The sequence below is a fragment of the Canis lupus genome, chromosome 27 (genome assembly GCF_003254725.2).
Source record: "Canis lupus dingo isolate Sandy chromosome 27, ASM325472v2, whole genome shotgun sequence".
NCBI lineage: Eukaryota > Metazoa > Chordata > Mammalia > Carnivora > Canidae > Canis > Canis lupus.
Genome location: NC_064269.1, coordinates 42,141,977 through 42,167,200, shown reverse-complemented (window position 1 = coordinate 42,167,200; position 25,224 = coordinate 42,141,977). Strand labels below are relative to the sequence as shown.

At 47.9% G+C, this 25,224-nt stretch overlaps 2 protein-coding genes across 9 annotated transcripts in view; both read right to left on the bottom strand.

The window, feature by feature from the left end:
- Nucleotides 1-39: 39 nt before the first annotated feature.
- Nucleotides 40-8,307, bottom strand: NRIP2 (nuclear receptor interacting protein 2). Its single transcript, XM_025461838.3, has 6 exons — nt 7,750-8,307; nt 4,138-4,290; nt 2,623-2,705; nt 2,172-2,293; nt 1,902-1,954; nt 40-1,573 (listed from the first exon to the last, which is right to left on the bottom strand). The coding sequence occupies exons 1-6, from the start codon at nt 8,002-8,004 to the stop codon at nt 1,481-1,483; spliced, it is 759 nt and encodes a 252-aa protein (XP_025317623.1). The 5' UTR covers nt 8,005-8,307; the 3' UTR covers nt 40-1,480.
- A 2,116-nt stretch (nt 8,308-10,423) lies between these two features.
- TEX52 (testis expressed 52) overlaps nt 10,424-25,224 on the bottom strand; it is a 17,085-nt gene continuing 2,284 nt past the window's right edge. For 4 of the 8 annotated variants that reach the window (XM_025461826.3, XM_025461827.2, XM_025461828.3 and 1 more), the window contains 3 exons: nt 21,261-21,750; nt 11,162-11,312; nt 10,424-10,972 (listed from right to left, as the gene is read on the bottom strand). In XM_025461826.3, coding sequence (XP_025317611.1) covers nt 21,456-21,750 — 295 coding nt within the window. In that variant the 3' untranslated portion in view covers nt 10,424-10,972; nt 11,162-11,312; nt 21,261-21,455. Of the gene's footprint in view, nt 10,973-11,161; nt 11,313-21,260; nt 21,751-22,496; nt 22,968-23,345; nt 23,597-25,224 lie in introns of those variants that run through there. The other 4 variants (XM_049102344.1, XM_049102345.1, XM_035706807.2 and 1 more) reach the window with 4 other exon arrangements.

Below are 25,224 nucleotides of genomic sequence, written 5' to 3'. Positions count from 1 at the left end.
CAGACTCTGCTCAGTGTGGAGGAAGACCAGAGAAGGCTATTGGCATAGAGAAACAGGTGTTTATTCAAATGGAGAAGCAGCTGAGCTGAAGGCCCGCCCCTGGGTCTGGGGTCTGCACTTACAGAAGCAGCAAGAGGCAGAAGAGAAAGCAGAGGCTATGGGGCAAGGCAGGAGGGATGAGGGTATCATTATTACACATGTGGTAGTGAGTTTGCTCCTCTTCTTCAGAGGGCAGGGAGCTCAGCAGGGAAAGGCAAGACCAGAGGTCACAGGGCAGCAAGGTTCTATCCTGCTTCTTCTCTAATCTACCCAAGGCTCAAGACTTTGTTTCCACTCCAAGGGCTCTAGCTTCCTAACTGAGGTTAGTGGTACCACTGTCTTCCTCTACCCCTCATCCATGGCTCGAGAGCCTGAAACCAGCCAGAAGGACCCTCAGGGAGCTGGCTCGTCTAGGGTTAGATTCTTCTCTTCACAGTGAAGACAAAAAGTCTCCTTATTTTTTTGCCTTGGCTCACAGCCTGGTGAGTGATAGAAAGTTACTGATTCCAAAATTAGACAAGCTCAAGCTCAAGAGGCCAGAGATGAGGGGAAGGAAGAGGGTCTAATGAGGTGAGTGGCTCTAGAAATAAGAAAGAATACTGATTAGGGTAAGTCTGAGTACTGACTACTCTGCCATCCTTCCACCTCGGGGCATTTCCTGACAACACTCCTCCACACCCCCACCCTCTGAAATTCAGGGTCCCAATGTGTTAAAAAGCAAGTGGAGGAGGAGCGATGCCTAGAGAATTATCAGAGTTCCATCCAACGTTTTGCATGGTGTAATCAAATAATAACCGGATTCAGACGTTTGCAGCCCCAGAAAAGGTAACTAAGGAAGCTCCCAGCCCTGTGAGCCTTCATTCTTCTACCAACTCACCTTCCCGTTATGTTGGAACATTCTTTTGCCTCTTTCTTCCCCTACTCAACTATGAACAGATGTGTACAGAATCAGAAAAGTGGGCGTCAGCAGGGACAGGGCCGAGGGGGGTGACTTGTGGTAGGCTCATTGTGAAAGATAACAAGCCCCAGAAGGTGAGGCAACAGGTCTGGGAGTGAAGGCCACCAAGGGGTGGGGGGGGAGGGCGGGATGGAGGGCACAAGTGAAGGACGATACGGGCTGCAGCCTTCGACTCAGGCCAGTCCCTAGCATGCCACTTAATGTCCCTTTGCCACAGTCCTGATGTGGAAGGGAATGGGACCAGGGAAGCCAGGTCCTGAGACCATAGGCCCTCTCTCTGGAAGATTCTTGGAGGACTCCTGAAGCAGTCACTGAGAACAGAGAGGAATGTGGCTGGCCGAAGGAAATGGGATGGCAGGGTTAGGGTGGCGACAGAAGGGACAGACGCGGTAGTCCCCAGCTACCTGGCTCTCATGCCCCATTCCCCCATATGGCTCCTCCCCAAGGCAGAGTCCTTCCCCTGGGGACTGTCTGGTTCAGCAATCACTGGCCAGGCTCTTGGTACAGAGGCAGGAAGGGCAGCTCTGGGAAGGGGGCTCTCAGCCGCAGCACTCCACGCTCCAAGTCAATACAGCACTGTTGAGGGGGCAGGGGGAGAAGGGGAAATGTGCGCCTCTCAGGGCATCCCCACTTCCCACAGCCTCCCCCTACTCCTTGCTCTTCCCCCTGGTTCTGTTCACCCAGAGCCCTGGGGGTGGGGTGGGGCAATGGGACCTGCTTATTTTTCACTTGTGGGCAAATAAGGAACCTCTGAGGAAGCAAAGGTGCCATCACACACCTCCAAGGCTTTCCCATGAAAAGCTGACCCCACTTGCACACCTGCATCTCACTTCTTTTCCCCGGCCCTTCAGGCCAGGCCCCAAGCATGGCCCAAGCATGGCCCAAGCGCCAGCATCCTCCTTACCTTGAGGGAAAGCAGAGTCTGCAGTCCAAGACAGAGCTCAGGACTCTCAACATCTGCAGAATCATGTGAAGACAGAAGAGGTTGGAGGGGCACCTAGGGGTCGCAGGGCCCTCCTGTCCACACTCACTCCTTATCTGCCCTCCCCACCCTCCGAGTCTGGGGATCTGGGCCCAGAGACCAGAGACACCTCCAGTAGTGCCAGCCTTCACCCCAGCCAAAAGAGGAAGGTGGGAGAGGAAGAGGAAAGCTGGGAAGGAAGGGAGGACTCACCCACCACCTGAGCCGAGCAGGCCACCGTCTCCTGGCCCAGCTGTAGCTCCAGCTGCTCCACCTGGAGGGGAGGCCCGGGGGCCAGGCCCCCACCTGGGGCTTTGAGGACCTTCTTCCCTAAGCTATGATTCGGAAGCAAGGGTTATGGCAACCACAGCCCCTGGTCCCTGCCCGAGTCAGCTGACACCCCTCCCTTACCACACTTGGGTACTCTTCCAATCCCTGGGCCCTACATGGGGTCTAAATCCTTATCTTCGCTATCAGAGTCGCCATCAAGTCTTTTTTTTTTTTTTTCCAAACTACAGCTTCCTTGATAAACCACAAAAGTCACTCTTTTACAAAGGCAGTGGTTTTTAGTATATTCAACGTTCTGTGAATACCACTACTATCTCATTTCAGAATATTTTCTGAATATTTTCCCCCAATCCATTGTCTTGGGCCACACTCTTACCCCAGGCGGTTGAGGCATCCAGCAGAGATCTGATTGTGCTGGGTGCCTGTGTCCACGGCCACCTGAAGCTCCTGGTCTCGGCACTGAGAAAGAGGGTCGTGGGGAGTCAGTGAGCCCCCCCGGGGAGAACAGATTGGGCTTGGATCCTTCACCTTTCCCAGCCCTTTGATGATTCCCTCTCAGAAACGAGTGAAGGGAAAGAACTGAGTCTTTCAAAGTGATTTTTTTTTTTTTTTTTTTTTTTTTTTTTTAATTTTTATTTATTTATGATAGTCACAGAGAGAGAGAGAGAGAGAGAGAGGCAGAGACACAGGCAGAGGGAGAAGCAGGCTCCATGCACCAGGAGCCCGATGTGGGATTCGATCCCGGATCTCCAGGATCGCGCCCTGGGCCAAAGGCAGGCGCCAAACCGCTGCGCCACCCAGGGATCCCTCAAAGTGATTTTTATGGCACTCATCCAATTGAGGCAAAACCGGCTCTTAGACGGAGGAATCAAAAAAAGAAGTAGAGCTGCCCCATGGTGAGCCCATACACTTGGGAATGATTTGACCAGAAATGGAGATCTGTTTGTGGAGAGAAATTCTTGGGAAGTTGAGGGTTGAGTTTAGAGCGGTCTGGGTGAGGGATAGAAGGGTGGGAAGACCAGGCCGCCTTGCCAGGCACTTCGTATGTGGATAAGGGACAGGTTCAGCACAAGAATGAAGACTGGTTCACTTCCTTCTGGATGTGTACGGACATTTTGGGTTGTGCTTGGATATCCCAAATGCATGCAGTTTTCTTATTCCAGACATTCATTGAGTACCTACTATGTGTGAGATGCATGTGGCTAGAAGGCACAGGGGTGAATGCTGTGCTTGGGTCTGAAGGAAGGGGCACGTAACCACTGCATGCTGGAAAGTGTTGAGGTCTACAAAAGGTTTGGGAGTAAAGTGCCCTGGACATTGAGAGGGAGGAGAGGCTGTTTGTTTCCTCCTCGGGGAAGTCAGAAAAGGCTGCAAGGAGGAGGTACCATTTGGTTGCGGAACGTGGCCATAGAATGATTGGAGAGCAGGAAGGAGAAACATCGCACCAAAGCAGTGGGCATTTGTCAGGGAGGGTCCGATACTGCTCAGTTGGTTCAGTGGCCCCGGAGGTGACGAGGCTGTCCCCTTGGAACACACGAGCTTTCTCTGGGGGTGGGGTTGCAGGATGCATACGGGCACACACCGATCACAGACATAGTACACTGAAGAGTACTCACACATTCTCACTTGAAGGTTATATTTGATAAAGGGAAGAAAGAATGGCGGTGACAGGTGGCTCAGCATGGAGGGAAGATGGGTCGAGACAGAGAGTAAAGAATGTACAGGATCTCATTTTTTGGTCCAGGCTGAGGGGAGAGGTGCCTTTGCTCCCACCCCTCCCTCCCTCTCTCCCTTCTTCCAGCATCACCCAGGGAAGAAAGGAGGGTGGCTGAAGTGAGCCAGTCCCAGGCAGGATTGTCTATGAAAGTCATTGCCCTGGGGGGCCTCTCACCTTGCAGTTGACCAGAAGAGCCGGAATCTCTGTCTTGCTGGTCTTCCTCCTGCCCTCCTGGCCATGAATCCGGGCCTGCGCCAGGGGTGACTCGCCCTGCAGCCGACTCTGGTTTCCCTCCACTAGGCGTCTTTGAATCACGCTGTGCGGCTGCTGGCTCCCGCACAAAACCAAGAAGGCAGGCAGGTCTAAATCCAAGTATCCGGGCCACTCGGTCCTTTTACCATTGTTATCACCACGATGCTCTCCCCAACCCCAACCCCAGCCCTGCATCTCACAGCAGTAAGAAAGGAGCTTACCCGAGGACCCCAGCAGTCAGAGCATTATAGTAGAGTGAACCCAGTATCCAGCACTCCAGTTTGCTGGGACCCCAGGGGTTGCTCGGCAATGAACAAATGGGACGAGGAAAACAGTCCACTAGATTGGACTGACCTATCAGCCAATGGGACTTCTCAAGAGCTAATATGATGCTTGGGGAGCTTTTAACTCCAGCCTAGAACACATTATATTTTACTTTTTCCCCCTTTCCCCCTCTGACCTCATCCTTCAATGAGCCGCAGACGGCAGGGTTGATGATGTGATGAGAAGAAATCGGTAACATCAAAAGCAAAAGTCCTCTTCAAAACTAGGATGCTTGAGCCCTCCCCCACCCGAGACTTTCACCCGGTCTGGTCACTTCACTTCCGAAGTTCTGTCAGCTTTGCCTCCTGTATTTATCTAGTCCATCCTTGCTTTGTATTCCTGCCTGTATTGGAGCCTCACTCCGGCTAGCCTGGGGCACGGACCGCCTCCCTAAGTTCGCAAGAACCTGCCTCAGGTACACCTGCTCGAAGCCAGGGGTCATCTAAACCCTTGCTCCCCAAGGTGCAGTCCTACAGCTGGTTAGCTGTAATCAGCTTCCAATCACTTGGAAGCTGGTTAGAAGTGCAGAATCTCATCTTATTTAGAGGCTTCGTTGTAACAAGATGCGCTGATTCGTGTGCAAGTCTGAGAAACACCAAAGTGAAACCAAACTAACTCTTACTCCTGTTTAAAACCTCTCAAAGCACACTCACCTCCTGTCACTTACCTGATAAAGCCCAAACTTTTTAAGAATTTATCCATCAGAGACAGGCAGAGACACAGGCAGAGGGAGAAGCAGGCTCCCTGTGGGGAGCCCGTTGGGGGACTCCGTCCCAGGACCCTGGGATCACGAGCTGAGCTGAAGGCAGATGCTCAACCGCTGAGCCACCCAAGTGTCCCAAGCCTAAACATTTTAAGGTGATGCATAGCCCAGGTGACCTGGCCACTGCTGGGCCTTCAGCCTCGTCCCCCACTTGGCAGGTCTGCCCTAGTGACCCTGCTTATACCTCTTGTACCAGGGTGCTCTTCGCCTCCACACCTTGGCTCCTGCTCAACCCCTTTGCTGAGACTCCTCTTTCTCATTATTTTCTAGGCCAGACTAGATGACTGGTTCAACATAGTTTGTTCAGGAACTACTCTTTATTTGGGAGAGAGATTTTTATCTAAGTATGAAGTCCCATATGTATCCTGTAACTAATGCGGGGTTTATCTCCTCCAGGAAGCCCTCTCTGACTTCTTAGTACTCTTCATTCCACACACCAGGCTGGGCCAGCACCCCTTCTCTCCCTTTGTCATGCTTCTCACAGATGTGATTTGTGGATTTTGCCCCCTCCCCCCATTAACCTGGAGACCCTATGAGGGTCAGGTCTTTATATCCCAAGGCTTAGTTCAGCATATAGTAGGTACTGGATAAATACTTATTGAAGAATGACTTTATCTGTCCATCTTCTCCACCTGCCCTCTCTGCTTGGGAACCTGGGGTTGTTTTTCTACCCTTGGTTTAATGAGGCCCTTGAGGCCAGCTGCTCCTGCCAACAAGGCTGCGAGCAGGAGACCCAGCTGTGGGAAAAAAGGGCAGTGAACTCTGGGACTAGCCGGAAAGAGGGGCCCTGCGGTTCCCAGCTCTCCTCCCACCTTTCCCACGATGATTACAGGCTTCAGGCCCCCAGTGCTGTGCAGTTTACTGCAGAGTTTTTCCAGGGAGGGAGATGGTGGGGTCCTCCCAATCTGTCGTGTCTTCACTACCAAAGCCACACAAAGTAACTGAGATCTATCTGGGAGGTCCTGGGGCAGACAGGTGAGGTGAAGAGCTCAGGACTTCTCATCAGAAGGCTGGACCTGCCATTCTGGGATGGCGGTGTTAATAGAGCCTCTACTCCAGGGCTAGAGAGATGTAAGGTGGTATCCAAACCATAGTGACTGAGGTCCTAGCCACCGATAGCCCAAGGACCAGCCTCCCTGTTGCCCATTTGTCCCTAGCTCTCCGCAGTGCTTGCTGTGTGTGCAGGGAGGGAGCAGCCCTGAAGTTCCCTGAACTGAGATCCCAGGCTGGTCACTTTTTCTCTTTGGGAGCTGCTGGGAATCTGCTGGATTCCTGGAGGGGGAACATTCGTCCAGGAACAATTTGGCGGGCCTAGGTCAGGAAAAGGAGCAAGGGCCTGCATCAGCCTCCCCACTAACTCGGGCCTTGGGCCCCCCGGACTTGACCTTGTGTCTCTCAGGTTGTGGGAGCGACCTAATGAGGAATTGGGTGAGGGTGCCGAGTGCTTCCAGGCCCTTCTATGAAAGCCTTCCTCTCTTCTAGGAGCCAGACGCCAGAGAGGACTCCATATTCTGCGGTGCTTATTTTCTCTCTTGAGCTAAATGGACCTTAGTGCTTTCTAACACATGCTTTTCTAAGCCCCTTAGAGGTATTAGTTCATGCCACTCCCACAGTAACCCGGTGAAGGAGATACTACTAATTTTATCCTCATTTAGCAGAGGAAGAAACAAGCTCAGAGATGTAAAGCAACTTGCCCAAGATAGTAGGTGGCAGAGCCAGGACCTGAACCCAAGCAGCCTGGCCCCAGAGCCTATCCATGCTCTTTACCAGTCTTTCCAAGGAAGATGAGTATATGCAGCTGTCCCCTGACCCACTCACCTCCTCCTTGTTGTTTCCCTCCTCCTGCCCGATTCCCTCTGCTTCACCGAGGTGGAAGAAGGGAGCCTGGAAGGCCAGTGCCCCCAACAAGGAGGGAGCAAGGGGGTGCTCAGGAGGCTGGTGGCCCAGGCAAGAGCCATACAAAACCCCAGGGCTCTGGAAAGGACAGGGGCCCTTAATGCTACCATTCTGGAGGGAAAAGGCAAGTGAATGGTCAGAGCTGGTAGGAGGGAATCCGTTGTTGAGGGTTAGGACAGAAACCACAGCCCTAAACTGGTCAGGCCTCCGGGCCCTCCCAGCAGTAAACCACCGCTCCAGAAGATTCCTGTGCCCTTGTAAGCCTCTTTTCCTAAAAAGCACAGCTCCTTATCACCCCAAGATAAACCTGGGACTATTTGGGAGAAGCAGAGCAAGGAGAACAGGGTCTCCCAGAGCCACCGAGCCATGGGAACATTCCCAGCAGAGTGAGAATGGTCAGAGGAGAGCCCCTCAAACTACCTATGCCCCATCCTCAGCCAGGGAAAGGGGATCCAAAGGCTTGGGGACTGTCCCCTCCAGCCCTCCCTCCTCCCTCCCCTTCCCGGGATTCAAGGAGATGGAGAGGAAGGGTGGGGAGAGGGCTGCCTCACCAAGTCCTTGGAGGTGCCGAGCCTCTTGAGGCTGTCCAGGGGGAGCAGGTCGGCAGAGTCCTTGTGCAGGAACTGGGTGGCCTGTCTGAGCCGGCGCTGCTGGCTCAGGGGGGCTCGGTCCCGAGGCGCTGCCTCCCGTCCCCTCCTACTGGAGTCTCCCTCCTCTCTGGCCTCCTGCCTGGTGCTCACGGCCCCTGCAGGGCTTGACGAGCTTGATGAGCAGGGTGGGGGCTGCCGAACGGTGCTTCTCTCCATCCCCTCTGCCTCCCGTGGCCCTGCCGCTTCCTGCCTGCCTCGGCTCCCTGGGCAGGTGGCAGCTCTCTGGACAGGAGGGTCTCCACGGGGGCAGAGGAAATCAATAAATAACGTGCAGGAGCAGCCGCGTCAGACACCAATTTCCAGGATTGCAGTAGAGAGAGTGAGGCTCCGGCTGGAAAAACCCAGCACTACCCGAGAGGGGGGGTTGGCAGGGCCTGCAGGTGGCAGGCTCTGCAGAGCATGCAAGTCTAGGGTCCTGGTTGGAGTGGTTGGTGGAAGGAGTGTGTGTGTGTGTGTGTGTGTGTGTGTGTGTGTGTGTGTGTCTGCAAACGAGAGGGGTGTAACAGTGTTGTAAACTGTCAGGGTGCCATGCCAGCTTGTTTGAAAGGCAGTGAGTGTGGGTGTGTGGGGGAGTCAGCCTGCGTGCTCAGTGCATGCATGGGATGCAGGCACGTGCATCCCTGTGCACCTGCCCTCCCGTCTCCTCTGGGCTGCCCCACTGTTCCCTCTGCTGGGGTTCTCTGCAGTTCAGGGTTGGGGTGCAGGCTGATAACCAGGTAGAGCAGAGAGGGGCAGCCTCAGAATGTCCTTCACTCCTCCTCTCCTTCCATCAACAGGAGAGGCTGGACCATTCTGGGTCTCAGCCTTTCAGTTTGGCAGTTGTCAAGAGTATCTAGCTAATTTACTCTGGGTTCTGGTTTCCAGGGAGAGGCGGCAGCAAGAGCAACTCTGAGTCTCCCCACAAGCAGGGCCCCAGCTTCTCCCTCTTCTTTATGTAAGGTTTATGGAGTCCTGGCTCTTTAAAAAGCATTAAATTCAAACACTCAGAAAGTTATAAGGAATAACCAATACCTTTTATTGGCCACCTCGGTCAAAAAAATAACCAAACTATTATAAATATAGTTGAAGTGCCCCCTGCACTTCTCCTTCTCCCCAGATAAAATCCCGTCCTCAATCTGGACTTTCACCATTCCCATACTTCTTTTCCTCTCCATGCATATGAGTATATATGTGCCCTAAGCAACATGTCATTTAGTTTTGCCTGACCCATTTATTGCTCAATATTTTATTAGATTTATCCATGAGATATTCATTACCCTTTCAGTTCTCTTTAACTGTCATAATGTCGTTCCTCTATGAATACATCATGTTTAGGAAACTTAGGTTATTTCTCATTTGTTTTTGTTTTAAGTAGGCTCCATGCCCAACCTGGAGCTTGAACTCATGACCCTGAGATCAAGAGTCGCAGGCTCTACTGACTGAGCCAGCCAGGCACCCCTTAGATTATTTTTCAATTACAAACAATGGTGCTATGAATATTTTTTAGACGTAACTCCTGGGCACACGTGTAAACATTTATCTAGAGTACATTCCTAGGTGTGGAATGGCTGGGGCATCAGATACACAGCTTCTCCCCCTTTAGCATAATGCCAACCCGCCCTCCAGACTATTCATACCAATGTGTCCTCCAGTCAACAGTGTTTGGAAGTTCCTTGCTCTCCACTTCCTCATCAGCACTTGGAATCACACCTTTTACAGCCCTGGCTCAACTGTCATCAGATTTTTCTTTCCAGCCCTTTATCTTCACCATCATCAAAATGCATCAAGTCAAGTACCTGCTCACACAGTGTTGGAGACTTACAGGATGGCCCCAGTTAAGGCCTAGGGACACAGTCTGATTCCCACATCACCAAGGCACATGCACATATTCAGACAGACAAGATGTCTGTTTGTGGCCTGTTTGAGGTATTTTCACAGCCATGACAATTTTTTAAGGAAGAATTGCATTGTGATCCCTGTTTACAGATGAGAGAAGTGGCCCTGTGCAATGAGTTAAACTGTGTCCCCCCTGCAAGTTTGTATGTTAAAGTCCCAACTCCCAGCACCTCAGAATGTAACCTTCCTTATTTGGAGGTAGGGTCTTTAAAGAGATAATCAAGTTAACATGAGGTCATTAGGAGTGGCCCTAATCCAAGATGACTGTGTCCTTACTAAAAGTGAAAATTTGTTCACGGAGATGCACACAGGAAGAGCACTACATAAACAGGAGGGCTGGATGATGCATCACTAAGCCAAGGAACACCAAAGGTTGTCAGTATCCACTAGAAGCTAGGAGAAGGAGGGCCTGGGCCAGAACCTTTCTCAGCACCCTCAGAAAGAACCAACTTCTCTGGCACCTTGATCTTGGAGGACTTCCAGCCTCCAGAACTGTAAGGCAATACATTTCTGTTGTGTAAGCCATCCAGTTAGTGGTATTGTTATGGCAAGTCCCAGTAAGCTAATACACTTAGAAATCTCACCTAACATTCAGTTACTGTATGGCAGAGCCTGGAATTGGACCCTTGTGTTCTGTCTCCAAAGTCCTGTTCAGTGTCCACTAAGCCAAAGAAGACTGATGAAGATGATAAGCACAGAATGAAAACCAAACTGTAGTGTGATTTTATTGATCAGGTTCTGGCCTACTCACATCCTGGTTTCATTTACACTCAGTTTCAGTGGAATTATTCCAGCTCCCTCCCATGCCTTGACATCCATTATCACCACACATTTGCCTGGGATAGAAGTCAAGGAGGATCCACTGACATGTTGTATTGGTTCCTGTTTGCTTCACTAGGACCAACTGTATACACTGATAGATCAGCGAGTGGCCTACATACTACAATGCTGGATGGGCCCAGTATTGAAAGGTATCTCTTCCAACTTTATTTTTGGCAATTCACTCCTTAGGTTTGAAAATTCTTCAACATCTTCAAGAGGCCTTGATTAATTCATTTTTTTGAAAGTAATACTATCAATGAACAAGAATGAGACAGGGATCCCTGGGTGGCGCAGCGGTTTAGCGTCTGCCTTTGGCCCAGGGCGTGATCCTGGAGATCCGGGATCGAATCCCACGTCGGGCTCCCGGTGCAGGGAGTCTGCTTCTCCCTCTGCCTGTGTCTCTGCCTCTCTCTCTCTCACTGTGTGCCTATCATAAATAAATAAAAATTAAAAAAAAAAAGATTTAAAAAAAAAGAAAAAAAAAAGAAAGAATGAGATGATTCCAGAGCACTTAGCAAAGTCGCCTCGGGCCAGGCTGACAACATGGAAGGGCTGTGTCCGAACTCTTAGGTGAGGTTCAGTCTGCAGACTGAACCCCAGGGAAGAATAAACATACCTGTGGTGTAGAATAGAGACTTCAGAATTTGCAGTTTGGGTGGGGTGAGGTTGGGGCAGCATCACCTCATTTTCAGTTGCTCTGACAAGGCCTTTGTTGCTTGGAACTGGGAAGCACTAGTACTCAGGAAATGCCATTCTCTGAAATGTAGCTGTGCAAAAAAAAGTCGTTGGTCCTTGTGTTCTGTGACCCAAACCAATGCTTTCTATTCACTGTCTATCTTACCATCTTGGAGTGGGACTCAGGGGTAAGGAAACTCTCTTTTGCCTTTTTGTGATCTTTATTTTCTTCCTTTGTAAATTTGTTTTTCCCCCAAATTGCAGGGAGAATGGGGATGTTCTGGTAATACAAAACTCTGAGTTCTTCTTTCTCAGAGCTAACCAACTTCCTTTGATAAGATGATGGACCCAATGCAATGTACTCACCCAATGCAATCCATATCAAAATATCAGTATTTTTCACAGAACTAGAACATCTAAAATTTGTATGGAACCACAGAAGACCCGGAATAGCCAAAGCAAACTTGAAAAAGAAAAACAGCTGGAGGTATCATCTTCCAGATTTAAAGTTATATTACAAGCTATTGTAACCAAAACAGTATGGCACTGGCACAAAAACAGACACATAAATCAATGGAACAGAATAGAGAGAGCCCAGAAAGAAACCCATGCTTATACAGTCAATCTATGAAAAAAGAAACAAGAATATACAATGGGGAAAATGTCTCTTCAAAAAATGGTGTTGGGAAAACTGGACAGGAATATACAAAAGAATGAAACTGGACCACTTTATTTCACCATACACAAAAATAAAATGGATTAAACATATTAATGTATATGAAAGCATATACATTGACCTGAAAGCATAAAAATACTAAAAGAAAACAGGCAGTAAACTCATGGACATCAGCCTTAGCAACACTTTTGTGGATCTGACTCTAAAGGTAGTGGCAACAAAAGCAAAAATAAACAATTGTGACTACACCAAAATGAAACGCTTCTGCACAGTGAAGGAAACCAGCAGTAAAACAAAAAGGCAGCTTATTGAGTGGGAGAAGATTATTTTCAAGTGATGTATCTGGTAAGGGACTAATATTGAGAATATATAAAGAACTCATACAACTCAATACCAAAAATCCCTCCCAAATAATCCAATTTGGGTAGAGAACCTGAATAGGTATTTTTTCCAAAGAAGACATACAAGGCATTCATGGTCAATAGACACTTGAAAAGATGCTCAACATCATTCATCATCAGGGAAATCAAAATCACAATGAGATATCATCTCACACCAGTCAGAATAGTCATTATCAAAAAAGACGAAAAACAACAGGTGCTGGCAAGGATGTAGAGAAAGGGGATCCCTCTTGCATTGTTGGTAAGAATGCAAACTGGTGCAGCCACTGAAAAACAGTATGGAGGTTCCTCAAAAAACTAAAAATAGAGTTATCATATAATCCAGTACTTCTACTCTTAGGTATTTATCCAAAGAAAATGGAAACACTGGGGTGCCTGGGTTGCTCAGTGTTTGAGGATCTGCCTTTGGCTTGGGTCATGATCCCGGGGTCCCAGGATGGAGCCCCACATCAGGCTCCTTCCTCCCTCTGCCTGTGTCTCTGTCTCTCTGTGCCTCCATGAATAAATCTTTTAAAAAATGAAAACAAAAACACTACTTCAATAATATATATGCACCTCTATGTTTATTGCAGTATTATTTATAATAGTCAAGATACAGAAGTAACCTAAATGTCCATCAATATATATATGGATAAAGAAGATGTGGTATAAAATCTTGCTTCTGGGTAATTACCCACAGAAAATGAAAACTCTAATCCCAAAAGATATATACACCCTTACGTATATTGCAGCATAATTTACAATAGCCAAGATATGGAAGCAACCCAAGTGTCCATCCATAAATGAATAAAAAAGATGATGTAATGTACACAAACACACACACAGTGGAATACTACTCAGCCAAAAACAAGAATGAAATCTTGCCATTTTCAGCAACAAGGATGGACCTAGGTATTATGCTCAGTGAAATAAAGAGAGAAAGGCAAATGTCACGTGATTTCATTTATATGCAGAATCTAAAAAAACAAAACAAATGAATAAACAAAAAGTAAAAACAGACCCTTAAGGACAGAATAAATTGATGGTTGCCAGAGGGGAGGGTGGGGATATAGGCAAAACAGAGGGAATTAAGAGGTACAAACTTCTAGCTTTATTTTTTTTAAAGATTTTATTTATTCATGAGAGACACAGAGAGAGGCAGAAACACAGGCAGAGGGAGAAGCAGGCTCCATGCAGGGAGCCCGATATGGGACTCGATCCCGGGACTCCGGGATCATGCCCTGCGCTGAAGGCAGGCACTAAACTGCTGAGCCATCCAGGGATCCCAACTTCTAGCTTTAAAACAAAAAGTCATGAGGGTGAAAATTACAGCCTAGGGAATATAATCATTAATATTGTAATAGCTTCATAGAGTGATTGATGGTGACTACACTTACCATGATGAGCACTGCGTAATGTATATAATCATCAAATCACCATGCAGTACACTTGGAACTAATATGATATGTTAACTATACTTAAAAAAAATAGGCTTGTCTAACTCTAAAAAAAAAAAAAAAAAAAAAGATGGAGAAGTGCCAGGGAATGTTCTGAGGCCAGTTTGTATCCTCAGCTGGGTGGTCTGTGTCTTTGCCAATAACTTACCTCACTTCCCTCCCCTGGTCTTTTTTTTTTTTTTTTTTTTTTTTTTTAGGTTTATTTATTTTTAGTAACCTCTGCACCCAGTGTGGGGCTGAACTCACGATTGCAAGTCGCATGCTGTTCTGATAAGCCAGCCAGGTACCCCCTCCACCAAGTCATTTTTTAACCTGAAATTTATAGAACTCAACAAACCAATTCATTAACAAGGAATAACTACATTGAATGCTAATGATGAGACAGGTGGAGAAAACTTTCAGGAGCACTACTGAGGAAGATTAAACCAGTCTTCTATTCTTAGGAATAGAAGCAATCTAGCAGATTTTCCTTTCCAAGCCACTTGGGAAATGTCTGTAATTTCTCTCATTTATTTCACCTTGTGGTTCACATAGATGTTGAAGCAAATGGACCCCAAATCAGGAATTTTGTGAGAAAAAAAAAGGGAGCTTGGGATTTGGCTCTCTCGCTGCATCAGTTCTCTGAATTATAGCAAGTTTTCCTTTTGTTCAGTCAAAAACTATTGAGTACCGACTATATGTCAGACACTGAGGTAGGCTCTGGGCACACACAGTGGTGGACCAGATGCAGACCCCGCTCTCATGGAGTCCACATTCTAATGAAGAAGGCAGACAATAAACAGCCACATTTATGTTGTCAAGTAGTGGTAAGTGCTGAAGACAAATAGAGCAGGATGAGAGGAGACAGAGCCATGGGCGTCGGGGTGTGGGTAGATGATGTCGGGCAGAGATGAGAAGGTGAGGGAGAGGCTGTGCTCATTGCTGGAGGAAGAGGGTCACAGACAGAGAACTCGGGATGCTTGCAGGTAAGATAGGCTGGGCTGGGGCAGTGCTTGTCCCTACACACACCCAGGACAGGGTAGATCTGCCCCTCTCCCTCCCCGCTGTCCAGCCTGGCTTCTCCGGTGACCAGTCACTCACACACCAGGAACACTGGCTGGGATAAGGAACATTGTCTCCTGCCATGGAGAGAATCAAGCTATCTCATCTACCCAAGATGGAACCCTTTCTCCTGGCTTTTCCCACCTGGTTAACAAGCCGCCAAACCCTGAGTCCCACAGATGTGAGTCGGGATTCCCTCCACTGAAAGAATACACAGAACACTGCCTGTGAGTTCTAGAACATTCAGAGGGTGATGGGTCTTTGTATTTCTAGGGACAAGGGAGGCTGAGAGGGGCTCCAAGCATAAGGTTTTCACCCTCAAGGGTCTGGGTCTTCCAGAGAACTTTCTGCCTTTAGAGAAAACCAGGCCACATCTTATATTTGCCATCTGGTGTCAGACAATCATTAGTAAGTCTAGATTTGTGCTGGTCAAGACAGCAGTCACCAGCTACATGTATGTGGTTATGGAGCACTTGAGGTGTGGCTAGTCTAAAGAGAGCTTTGCTGTACATGTAAATATACACCAGATGTATTGAACACAATACAAGAAACAATGTGGAATACCTCAATTATTTTTCCATAGTTTACATTATTTTATGTTGATAATATTTTGGATCTATTGTATTCAATAAAATATGTTATAAAAATGAACTTCACCGGGTTCTTTTTTTTTTTTTAATTTTTTTTTTTATTTATTTATTATAGTCACAGAGAGAGAGAGAGAGGCAGAGACACAGGCAGAGGGAGAAGCAGGCTCCATGCACCGGGAGCCCGACGTGGGATTCGATCCCGGGTCTCCAGGATCGCGCCCTGGGCCAAAGGCAGGCGCCAAACCGCTGCGCCACCCAGGGATCCCTCACCGGGTTCTTTTTACTTTTTAATTTATTACTTTTTTTTTTCAAGATTTTATTTATTTGAGGAGAGGGAGAGAGTGTGAGTGTGGGGTGGGGGAGGGGGAGACGCAGGGGAGAGGAGTCTTGAGTGGACTTTGCACCGAGCTTAGAGCCCCATGCGGGGCTCAGTCTCATGACCCCAAGATCACAACCTGAGCCAAAACCAAGAGTCAGAAGCTCAACCAACGAGCCACCCAGGTGCCCCAACGTCCTACTTTTTTTTAATATGGCAACTAACAAATTTAAAGTCACATATCACATATATGTGTCTATTATATTTCTACTGGATGGTACTGGTTTGAATACATTCAAGGCTCGTTTCCTTGAACCTGATATAATCTATGCCAGCAACGCTCTGCTGTTTCAGGAAGTTCTTTGTATCTAACCCAAATCTCTATAGCCATTATTCAAAATCCCTGCCTTCTTGTCCAAGCCTCAGTGGAGATGGAGATGAACTGGTTCCTTCAGTTCGGGGAGGGAGAGGGGCAGATCTACCCTTCCTTGGGATAAACTTTTCTGTCTTTAAATATCTTTATATGGGATCCCTGGGTGGTGCAGTGGTTTGGCGCCTGCCTTTGGCCCAGGGCGTGATCCTGGAGACCCGGGATCGAATCCCATGTCGGGCTCCCGGTGCAGGGAGCCTGCTTCTCCCTCTGCCTGTGTCTCTGCCTCTCTCTCTCTCTCTCTGTGACTATCATAAATAAAAAATAAATAGTCTTAGAAAAAAGGTGATCTGTATTTAAAAAAATAAATAAATGCCTTTATACCTCTTTTTTTAAACCTTTTTTCTTCAAGGCTCAGTAGTGCTGATCCTTATCTCTGATGGTAGGGGTGGAGAGGAGAGCTCATTTGGCACAGTGAAATCACCCAGACATTACTCTGCCACATAAGGAAATTCCCAGAATATTCTTCATAGAATGGGTTATTCAGAGCTAGACAAACAGCTCCCTTGAGCCCATGAAAGGTTAAGGGCAGCCAGTTCTATTTCAGGCTTTCTCCTCTGGCCCTGTCAGATCTGCTGAGGATAGGAATAAAGCTGTTTTCCAGAATTCTCTTGTCCGGCAAGGGTCACAGGAAGTCTGTGCCAGTTTTGAAATTGATCACTCTTCCTCCACCCCAAAAACTACCAGGGTATGACCACCTTTTATATTTGACACTTGGGTGATTTTCTCCTATTTTGTGGATGGCAAAACCAAAAAACAGAAAATTCAAGTGTTCATCTCTATTGATGAAAACAGACCGAACATGGTACACTGAACGCAGACAAGCTTGGTCAAGTATTCTGACCCAGTCTTTAACTAATTGGGTGACTCTGAGTGAAGTGCTCAAGCTCTTAGTATTACTTTCTCTCCTGTAAAACTGAAATGACACGTAATTTGTAGAATCTTTCTGAAGTTTAAACGAGAGGCAGAGTAGCAAACTTGTTAAGCACTCTCTATGGCTCAGTTTACTCATCTTTAAAATGGAGATTGTAAAAAAATAAAATAAAATAAAATAAAATGGAGATTGTAATGGGACCTATCTCATAGTATTGTGAGGATTAAATGGGGTGATTCTTGGAAAGTTCTCAAAACATTGCCTAATGAGTGCTGAGTAAATGTTTGCTGTTATTTGGGAACTGTACATGCACATAGACACGCACATGCACCCTCTCAGATGCCCCTCCCCTCTGCTCCCAGAGTACAACTGGATTGGTTATCTATGATACAATTTCTCACACTATTTTAAATTACTTGTCCACCTTCCCATCAGATCCTAGTCTTTCTAAGAGTGGGTCTTTTATCCTCTCTCTTCTTACACAAAGTTGTTGAATGAATGGTTCATCAGGACTCTCAGTACAGGAGGAAACATGCCATTATTATGCCATCTACTCAGGTGGTGAGACACTAGAACAGCCCGTTGAGTGCCCCACTCGAATTTCACCAGTAGCAGAATCCAACTAAGCCTTAGGCACCCACTCCAGACCCCGTTCTACTCATTCCCCTTTCTCTTGCACCCTCAGGACATACTTGCCAATTCCTCTCACCTGCTGGGCTCTGTGCCCAAATCTGGATTCTGCAAACTCCCCCAGAGGAATGACAAAGCTCCCTGGTGCCTCTGTACATTCCAGACTTCGTTGCTTCAGAGACTCCTGTTTTACCTTTCTTCTGGCTTCAGCCCTTCCCCTCCTCTCTCTTGGGTTTATCTGCTTTCTTTCCTGCTTCCGTTTTCCCCTCTCTCCTTGCCGAAGCTTTGGGCCTGCCCTTGGCACCCCTGGCCATGACCTTCATTTCCTAGTGGTAATCTGCTAAAGAAGTCACCGACTGTTTGCGGGGAACTGTGTGTGTTACCTGGTATGAGTGCTCAGTGAACATTTGGGAGAGTGGTGCTGGGATTGGAACAATGGAAACTTTACCTTGGCATAGGAACAATGGCATGATTCGGCAGCATGGTGATGTTCTGTCCTGGGACCTGCAGAGAGTGTGCTGGCTTGAGGTGACCATGAGATGGGCAACTATGTGACTAGCCACAGAAACCACTAATTATAATGATAAATAGAAAGAAGCAATTATTTACATTGTAAATAAGTAAATGTATGTGGTTCAGTGGACAGTACACGTAGGAGAGGGCTTGGAGGGGGAAGAGAAGAAGACGAAGAAGGGCTTGGAGTGAGTCAGCCTTGAGTAGAAACAAAAAGGCCAGAGGGTCCTAAGGAAGGTGGGAAGTGAGTCTGGAGGTGGAGGATGTCTGATTTGTCACCTCAGGGAGCAGCAATGGGGCTTTTTGAGGGTTGGCAATGAGACAGGACAAGTGTGGCACATAGCTACATGAAGACTGAAGACCAAAGAGCATGGTTGAGGGCCAACTGGATGGCTTGGTGGTTGAATGTCTGCCTTCAGCTCAGGGTGTGATCCCAGGGTCCTGAGACTGAGTCCCGTATCGGGCTCCCCAAGGGGAGCCTGCTTCTCCCTCTGCCTATGTCTCTGCCTCTCTCTGTGTGTCTCTCATGAATAAATAAAATCTTAAAAAAAAAAAAAAAGAGCATGGTTGACAGTGTGGTTGGCCCTGCACTTCCCCAGAGGTTCCCAGACCCACAGCTCCCGGCACTCACTGAGCTCCAACCATTCTTTCTGGCCCCAGTAACTCGGGAACCTGAACTGGCTTCAGCAACCCAGCTCATGACAGCAATACCTGGCAGAGGGGGAGGTGTTGATCAAGAAGTGGCTCTGAGGCTGCGATTAATTAATGTCCAAGAGGCTGGTGGCACTCAGCAGAGCACAAGGTGTTCTGGGTATGTTGGGAAAGGGATGTTCACTCTGCTTCCCTCAAAAGTTGTAGCTCAGAGCAAGTCACTTCCCCATGGGCCTTGGTTTGCCATCTAAACCCTGATAGGGTTCCACTTGTGTCTCCATGGCCTACCTGGTTCTGACCTGTTAGGATCCTAGGTACAGGGGCCTCCTGCTCTTCACCACCATTCGCAACCCAGTGTGGGAAGAATGGGCACATTCCCAGAGCTCTGTCATTCCCTGGAGTACTTGGGAATCCTCCTTCAGCCCTTGACTCTGGTCATCCCCACCCATCCCACACACACATCCTGGGGAGAAGTGTTCAGGAGAAGGACTGCCAAATAGAACTATAGATCTAGAACCAGAAGGAAATTTGGAAAGTCTCTATCACACCCTATTTGTTGCAATTATTTTTAATGAAGATGAAGTTCACATAAAAAAAACAATAGCCATTTTTAAAGTAAGCAATTCAGTGGCATTTTGTTCATTCATGTTGGGCAACCAGCACTTCTATCTAGTGCCAAACTATTTTTACCACCCTAAAAGAAAACCCTGTACCCACTGAGCAGTCAGTTCCCACTTCCTCCTCCCCCAGCACGAATTCACCTCTCTATGGATTCACCTATTCCAGATCATTCATAGAAATAGAATCATACCACATGTGGCCTTTTGTTTCTGGCATTTTTAAGAAAGATTTTATTTATTTGCTCATGAGAGACCCAGAGAGAGAGGCAGAGACACAGGCAGAGGGAGAAGCAGGCTCCCTGCAGAAAGCCCAATCCCAGGACCCCGGAATCATGACCTGAGCTAAAGGCAGATGCTCAACCACTGAGCCACCCAAGTGCCCCTGGGTGTCATTTCTTAAAATATTTATTTATTTGAGAGAGAGAGAGGGAGAGAGAGAGAGAGAGAGAGAAAGCACCAGCAGGATGTGGGGGAGGGAGAACAGAAGAAGAGGGAGAAGCAGACCCCTCATTGAGCAAGCAGGAACACCCCCCCACACACACCAATGTGGGACTCAATCCTGGGACCCTGGGATCATGACCTGAGCCAAAGGCAAGATGCTTAACCCACTGAGCCACCCAGGTGCCCCTCAGCATCATATTTTCAAGGTTCATCTGCATTGTAGCCTGTGTCAGTACTTCAAGCCTCCTTTTGGCTGAATAATTTCCCACCCGTTGTTTTTATCCTATGAATAATTCCTGGTTGATAGCATCATTAACGGAGGGCCTACAATGTGCCAGACACTTTGCATATATTTCTCTTATATCATTTTATTTATACTGCTCATTTGTACCCTAGTGGCTCCCACTGTGCCCATGAGGAAACTGAAGGTAACAATGCCCTTCCCAAAGGTCATATAGCTGGTTAATGGTGAAAGCAAGGGGATCCCTGGGTGGCTCAGTGGTTTAGTGCCTGCCTTTGGCCCAGGGCATGATCCTGGAGTCCCAGGATCGAGTCCCACATCGGGCTCCCTGCATGGAGCCTGCTTCTCCCTCTGCCTCTCTCTCTCATGAATAAATAAATAAAATCTTTAAAAAAAAAATGGTGAAAGCAGGGCTAGAACCCTGATGGGGTTTTGATTCCCAGGTACCTTGAGAAAAGTGGGCAAGAGGGCAATGACCAGAAGCCCAGGAGAAGCCCACTAACCTGGAGTATGACAGGGGTAAGAGGAGGTGTTGTGGGCCCCCACTATGCAACTTCTCTCCTTCCAGCCAGCTCCCTGCTACCCCTCCTACTGGGCCTCCCACCCCAGTCTCCACCCCAGCTGGGGGCAGCACCTCTCTGACCAACAGGATTCTCTGGCCTCCACTCTAGGCCCCTTGTCTCTGGCTCTCCATGACCAGAGCTGAGGCACCCAGGGTTAACTGTAGCACAGGCCCAAGGTCCTAACATAATGCTTCAGTCTCTACTTTGCCTTCAGTCTCTACTTTGCTCTACTACTGTCCCTCCACAGAGACCTGGTCTGCCTTCCTCAGACCTGACTTCTTCCATCCTCTAGGGCCAGCCTTGTCCTGACCTCCACTCCCAAGCCCTACATGGGAACTGCAACCCAGCATAGCTGCTTTTGGTCTTTGTCCAGACATCACATGGTCTAGGGAGGTGTGGAATTGAGGTTATTTTGTCCAAGAAGCTTCTTGTACCCTGACCAATCCCAGTTCTGTTCCAGATGGATTATGGGAGTAGAGTTAACTTCCTAGCCACATTTCTTACAGTGTCTTGTCCCCCATCCCAACACACACACACCTTATTCCTCCCCCTCCTCATTCTGTCCCTAGAAACTGCCCCCCCCACCCGGCCTGCTCTCCTCCACTCATTCTTCCCACCTGCTATGAGAGAGTCCTCCAAGGAAGACAGATAAAAATTTAGAGTGTCAGTAGCATCTTCAGGAGCCCTGGAAGACAGAGGTGGCTTGAGGTTGGAGGGAGAGTGGAGAGGCTCTGTTCTGCAGAAGCCAGTCCTTGAGCATCCCCAAAGGCTTCTTGCTGAAGATGCATTGGCCTTGCCCAGCTGGAGGCTCTTTAGGTCTGTCCAGGTCTTCTCTTCATCTTCCTTGTTAAGGTTTTGCCAGGTGGTGCCTCGGAGAGATGACAGAGGGGCAAGGCAACCCGGTTCTCTATCAGGGTTTGGTAATTCCTCACAAGGTCCTGGCTCAGGGGTGCACTAGGCAGCAAGGCCAGTTTTAGCACCTTCTCCTGGTAATGAGGCAGAGGGTTCGGGCAGGGCCAGCCCCTGGCAAAATCATTGGGAAGTGGGTTGGGCATTAGCTGGAGGCCTTGGGGCTCAAACCTTCCACCAGCGGAGATGTGCCGGTACCTGTTGAGGGGAAGAGGTGTGCAGAGAACAGAGAGGTCAAAGGAGAGGTGCGGGCATGGTGGGAGGAGTATGGAGGGAAACAGGATATGCTTTTTTTCAGAGCTTAATTACAGTTCATTTTCACAGTGCTACAAGGGTAAGCCCCCAAATTTGTAACTCTTCATGTTCCTCTCAAGTTTTTGGAAAAGACTTGATATTAAATATCAAACTATACTTAAAAGTTCTGTAGACTCAGTGTGCCTGGCTGGCTTAGTCGGTAGAGCATCTGACTCTTGATCTCAGGGTTGTGAGTTTGAGGTTTGTGTTGCATATAGAGGTTACTTTTTAAAAAAGTCTGTAGGCTTTTTAAAAAATCAGAATTATCTCAAATTATGACAATGACAAAATGCCAACCAATCAAGGTCCCAAACTAATATCATTCAAAATAAGAAAGAAGCATCACTGGGATCCTGGTTGGTTTGTTTTTTAATTTTTAGAGAGAGAGAGAGAGCACAGGGAGGGGAGGGGCAAAGGTGGGGGGAGAGAATCCCAAGCAGACTCTGTGCTCATTGAGGAGCCCAACATGGGGCTTGATCTCACAACCCTGAGATCAGGACTTGAGTGAAAACAAGAGTTGGACGCTTACCCAACCGAGACACCCAGGTGCTCCAAGTAGGGGGATCCTATTATATTTTGAGAGTGGTAAAGACCGACCAACTGTTGTCATTAATGCCAGTGCCATAAGAAGATAAGGCATTTATACCTACCCTGAAAGCATATTTGTCATGTACATCTTGAGACTGAGGTGTAAAGCCATGTTTTACCAGCATTTTTCTATTAATCTAACACAAGCTAGCGAATGATTGTGTTGAAGGGAATCCCTTCTGCCTCTCTTCCGTGTTGGATATTGGTCTATGCCAGATAGCGTGCACCCTGTATTGTGTGTTTGGTGTTCAGATGATGAAATTATGTTATTTAGATGGTCAATCTCCCATTCTTTTTACATATTATCTGTATATCATTATCCAGATTCTTTCCTTTTGTCCCACGTCCTCTACTAATGCAGTGCTGGAGAAAGTAGAGAATGCAGCTCAGGGCTCAGGTGCCCCTTCCCATCACTGGTGAGCATGATGACATCCGAGAACCCTTCCTGCTCTGACCCGCTGCTGTACGACACCTGGTCTGATGGCTCCCTCTTCAACAGGCCTGTAGTGTTAGGTTCAACAGAGAGAGACTGACTTTAAAAAAAGAAAAAAAAAAAAACAAAAAACGGTTGAATAGTGGTAAGTTTGTGCTTCAACATGTATTGGGGCTCGTCCGGCAGATATCCCTGTTTGCTGTCTTTGGTTTACATCGGACATTCTCAGGCCTGGCTGCACATTAGAAATCACTCCTAGGAGGGAGCTTTTTAAAAATCTCTGCCCCCCCCCCCCCCCCCCGCCCTGCCCTCATGCCAACTGAGTTAGAATCTCAGGGGTGGGACTTAAACCTCAACATTTTTTAAAGAGGCCCAGGTGACTGCAATGTACTATCAGAGTTGAGAACGGCTGGGTTTGTATATAAATGTCCCATTTCTCAGCAACGCCATGGGCATTTTTTTTTTTTAAAGATTTTATTTATTTATTCATGATAGTCACAGAGAGAGAGAGAGGCAGAGACACAGGCAGAGGGAGAAGCAGGCTCCATGCACCGGGAGCCCGATGTGGGATTCGATCCCGGGTCTCCAGGATCGCGCCCTGGGCCAAAGGCAGGCGCCAAACCGCTGCGCCACCCAGGGATCCCCCATGGGCATTTTGAAGCTTAGATCTGTCTGAAGACTTCTCTGGATCTCTCATGCTCAAAATGTGCTCTCTCGCTGATCTAGAGACTTTTTAAAAAAGATTTATTTATTTATTTATTTACCTATTTACCTATTTATTTATTTATTTATTTATTTTTGAGAGACAGGGCAAACATGAGCAGGGGGAGGGGTAGAAGGAGTGGGAGAGAGGGAACCCATGAGCAGATGCCCTGCTGAGTGTGGAGCCCGGCATGGACCTGTACATAGGGCTCGGGCCCGAGGACCCTGAGATGATGATCTGATCTGACACTGAGAATTGGCCACTCAACCGACTGAGCCACCCAGGCACCCCTGAGGTAGTGAACATTTAGCTATATTTTAACCCCTTACAGAACTGCTGAAAAGAAACAGCAGGACTGGATGGGCTCTCCCTCCCGCCATTCTGTCTTATTCCCTCCTGTTGAACTCCTACACATCCTTCAAGGTTCAGCTCAAGTACCATGCCTTCTGTGAACAGCAAAACCTTGTCTGGGACTCCTTCATTCCTGGCTCCCGGGACTAGGCCTCCAGCAACAAACAGAGGGAAACAAGGATCCTTCTCTCACGGGGACGCCATAGTAATGACACACTTTACTGAGCCCCCTGTCTATGCCAGACACCACGCCCTTTCATCTTCCAACAAGCCTGAAAGTACCGGGTACATCTCTAATCCATACTTGGCGAAAGTGAGGCTCAGAGAAAGTCATGTTTGTGATTGAGCTGGGTAGATTGCTACCTAGATCTGTGCAGCTCCTGAACCCATGTGGCTTCCACCCTCACACACACATTCACTGTACGCTGGGCATTGCACTAAGTTCTTTTCGTGCATAATTGTGTTTCTTTTATGCTGTCTTTATAGAACCCTATATCACATCAGAAGGAGCTGTGAACTTGTCTGATACCCCAGTCAGGCAAGAGGGAAAGTGGAGCCTAGTGGTTGAGAATACAGCTCCAGAACTGAGCTGTCTGGGTTCACATCCCAGCTTTGCCACTTACTGGCCATCATGACTTGAGCAAGATAAGTGACTTCCCCTATTCAGAGGACTTTTTTGTAAAATGTGGTTGCTAGTAATAGTTTCTATCTGGGGTAGTGGGAGTTTCCAAACATTATAGCTCAAATGAGTAGAATATCTGGTACTATCATTTCGCTGAATTTTTTTTTTTTTTTTTGAGGAGTGATCTAAGTCTTATCACCTTTGTATGCCTAGTGTTAGCACGTACTAGCAATCAACAATCCGTACTGCAAGGACTGCAGAGAGAATAACCTTCTCTCAAAATCATCGACTCCTGGCATTTTTGGAAAAGAGAAAAAATCACTACTTCCCCTCTAGCTCCTCAATGCTTCTGTTAATGCCCTTGGGGTTGGAATTTGAGATAGTCTATCCTTATTCCCCACCCCCTTTCCTGCCTCATCCCTTGTGGTAACTGCATTCAGCACAGAGAGGACTGTGCTGTGTTCCTACGGTGGGCAGGGAGGGAGAACTCCAGGGTTCTCCATTAACCTCATTCCTGTCTCTACTCAGACCGGTCACCCCTCCATCTCCTCCTTTTTACCTTTCTGAGGGCCCCCTACTCTTCCAGCCTTACCTGGTTTTCGCCCAAAGCCTTCCTGGGGGTATGCCCCAGCCCACAGGTGCCCCTTCCCCCTCTGGAGTTCTGTAATAACATCTGCTTTT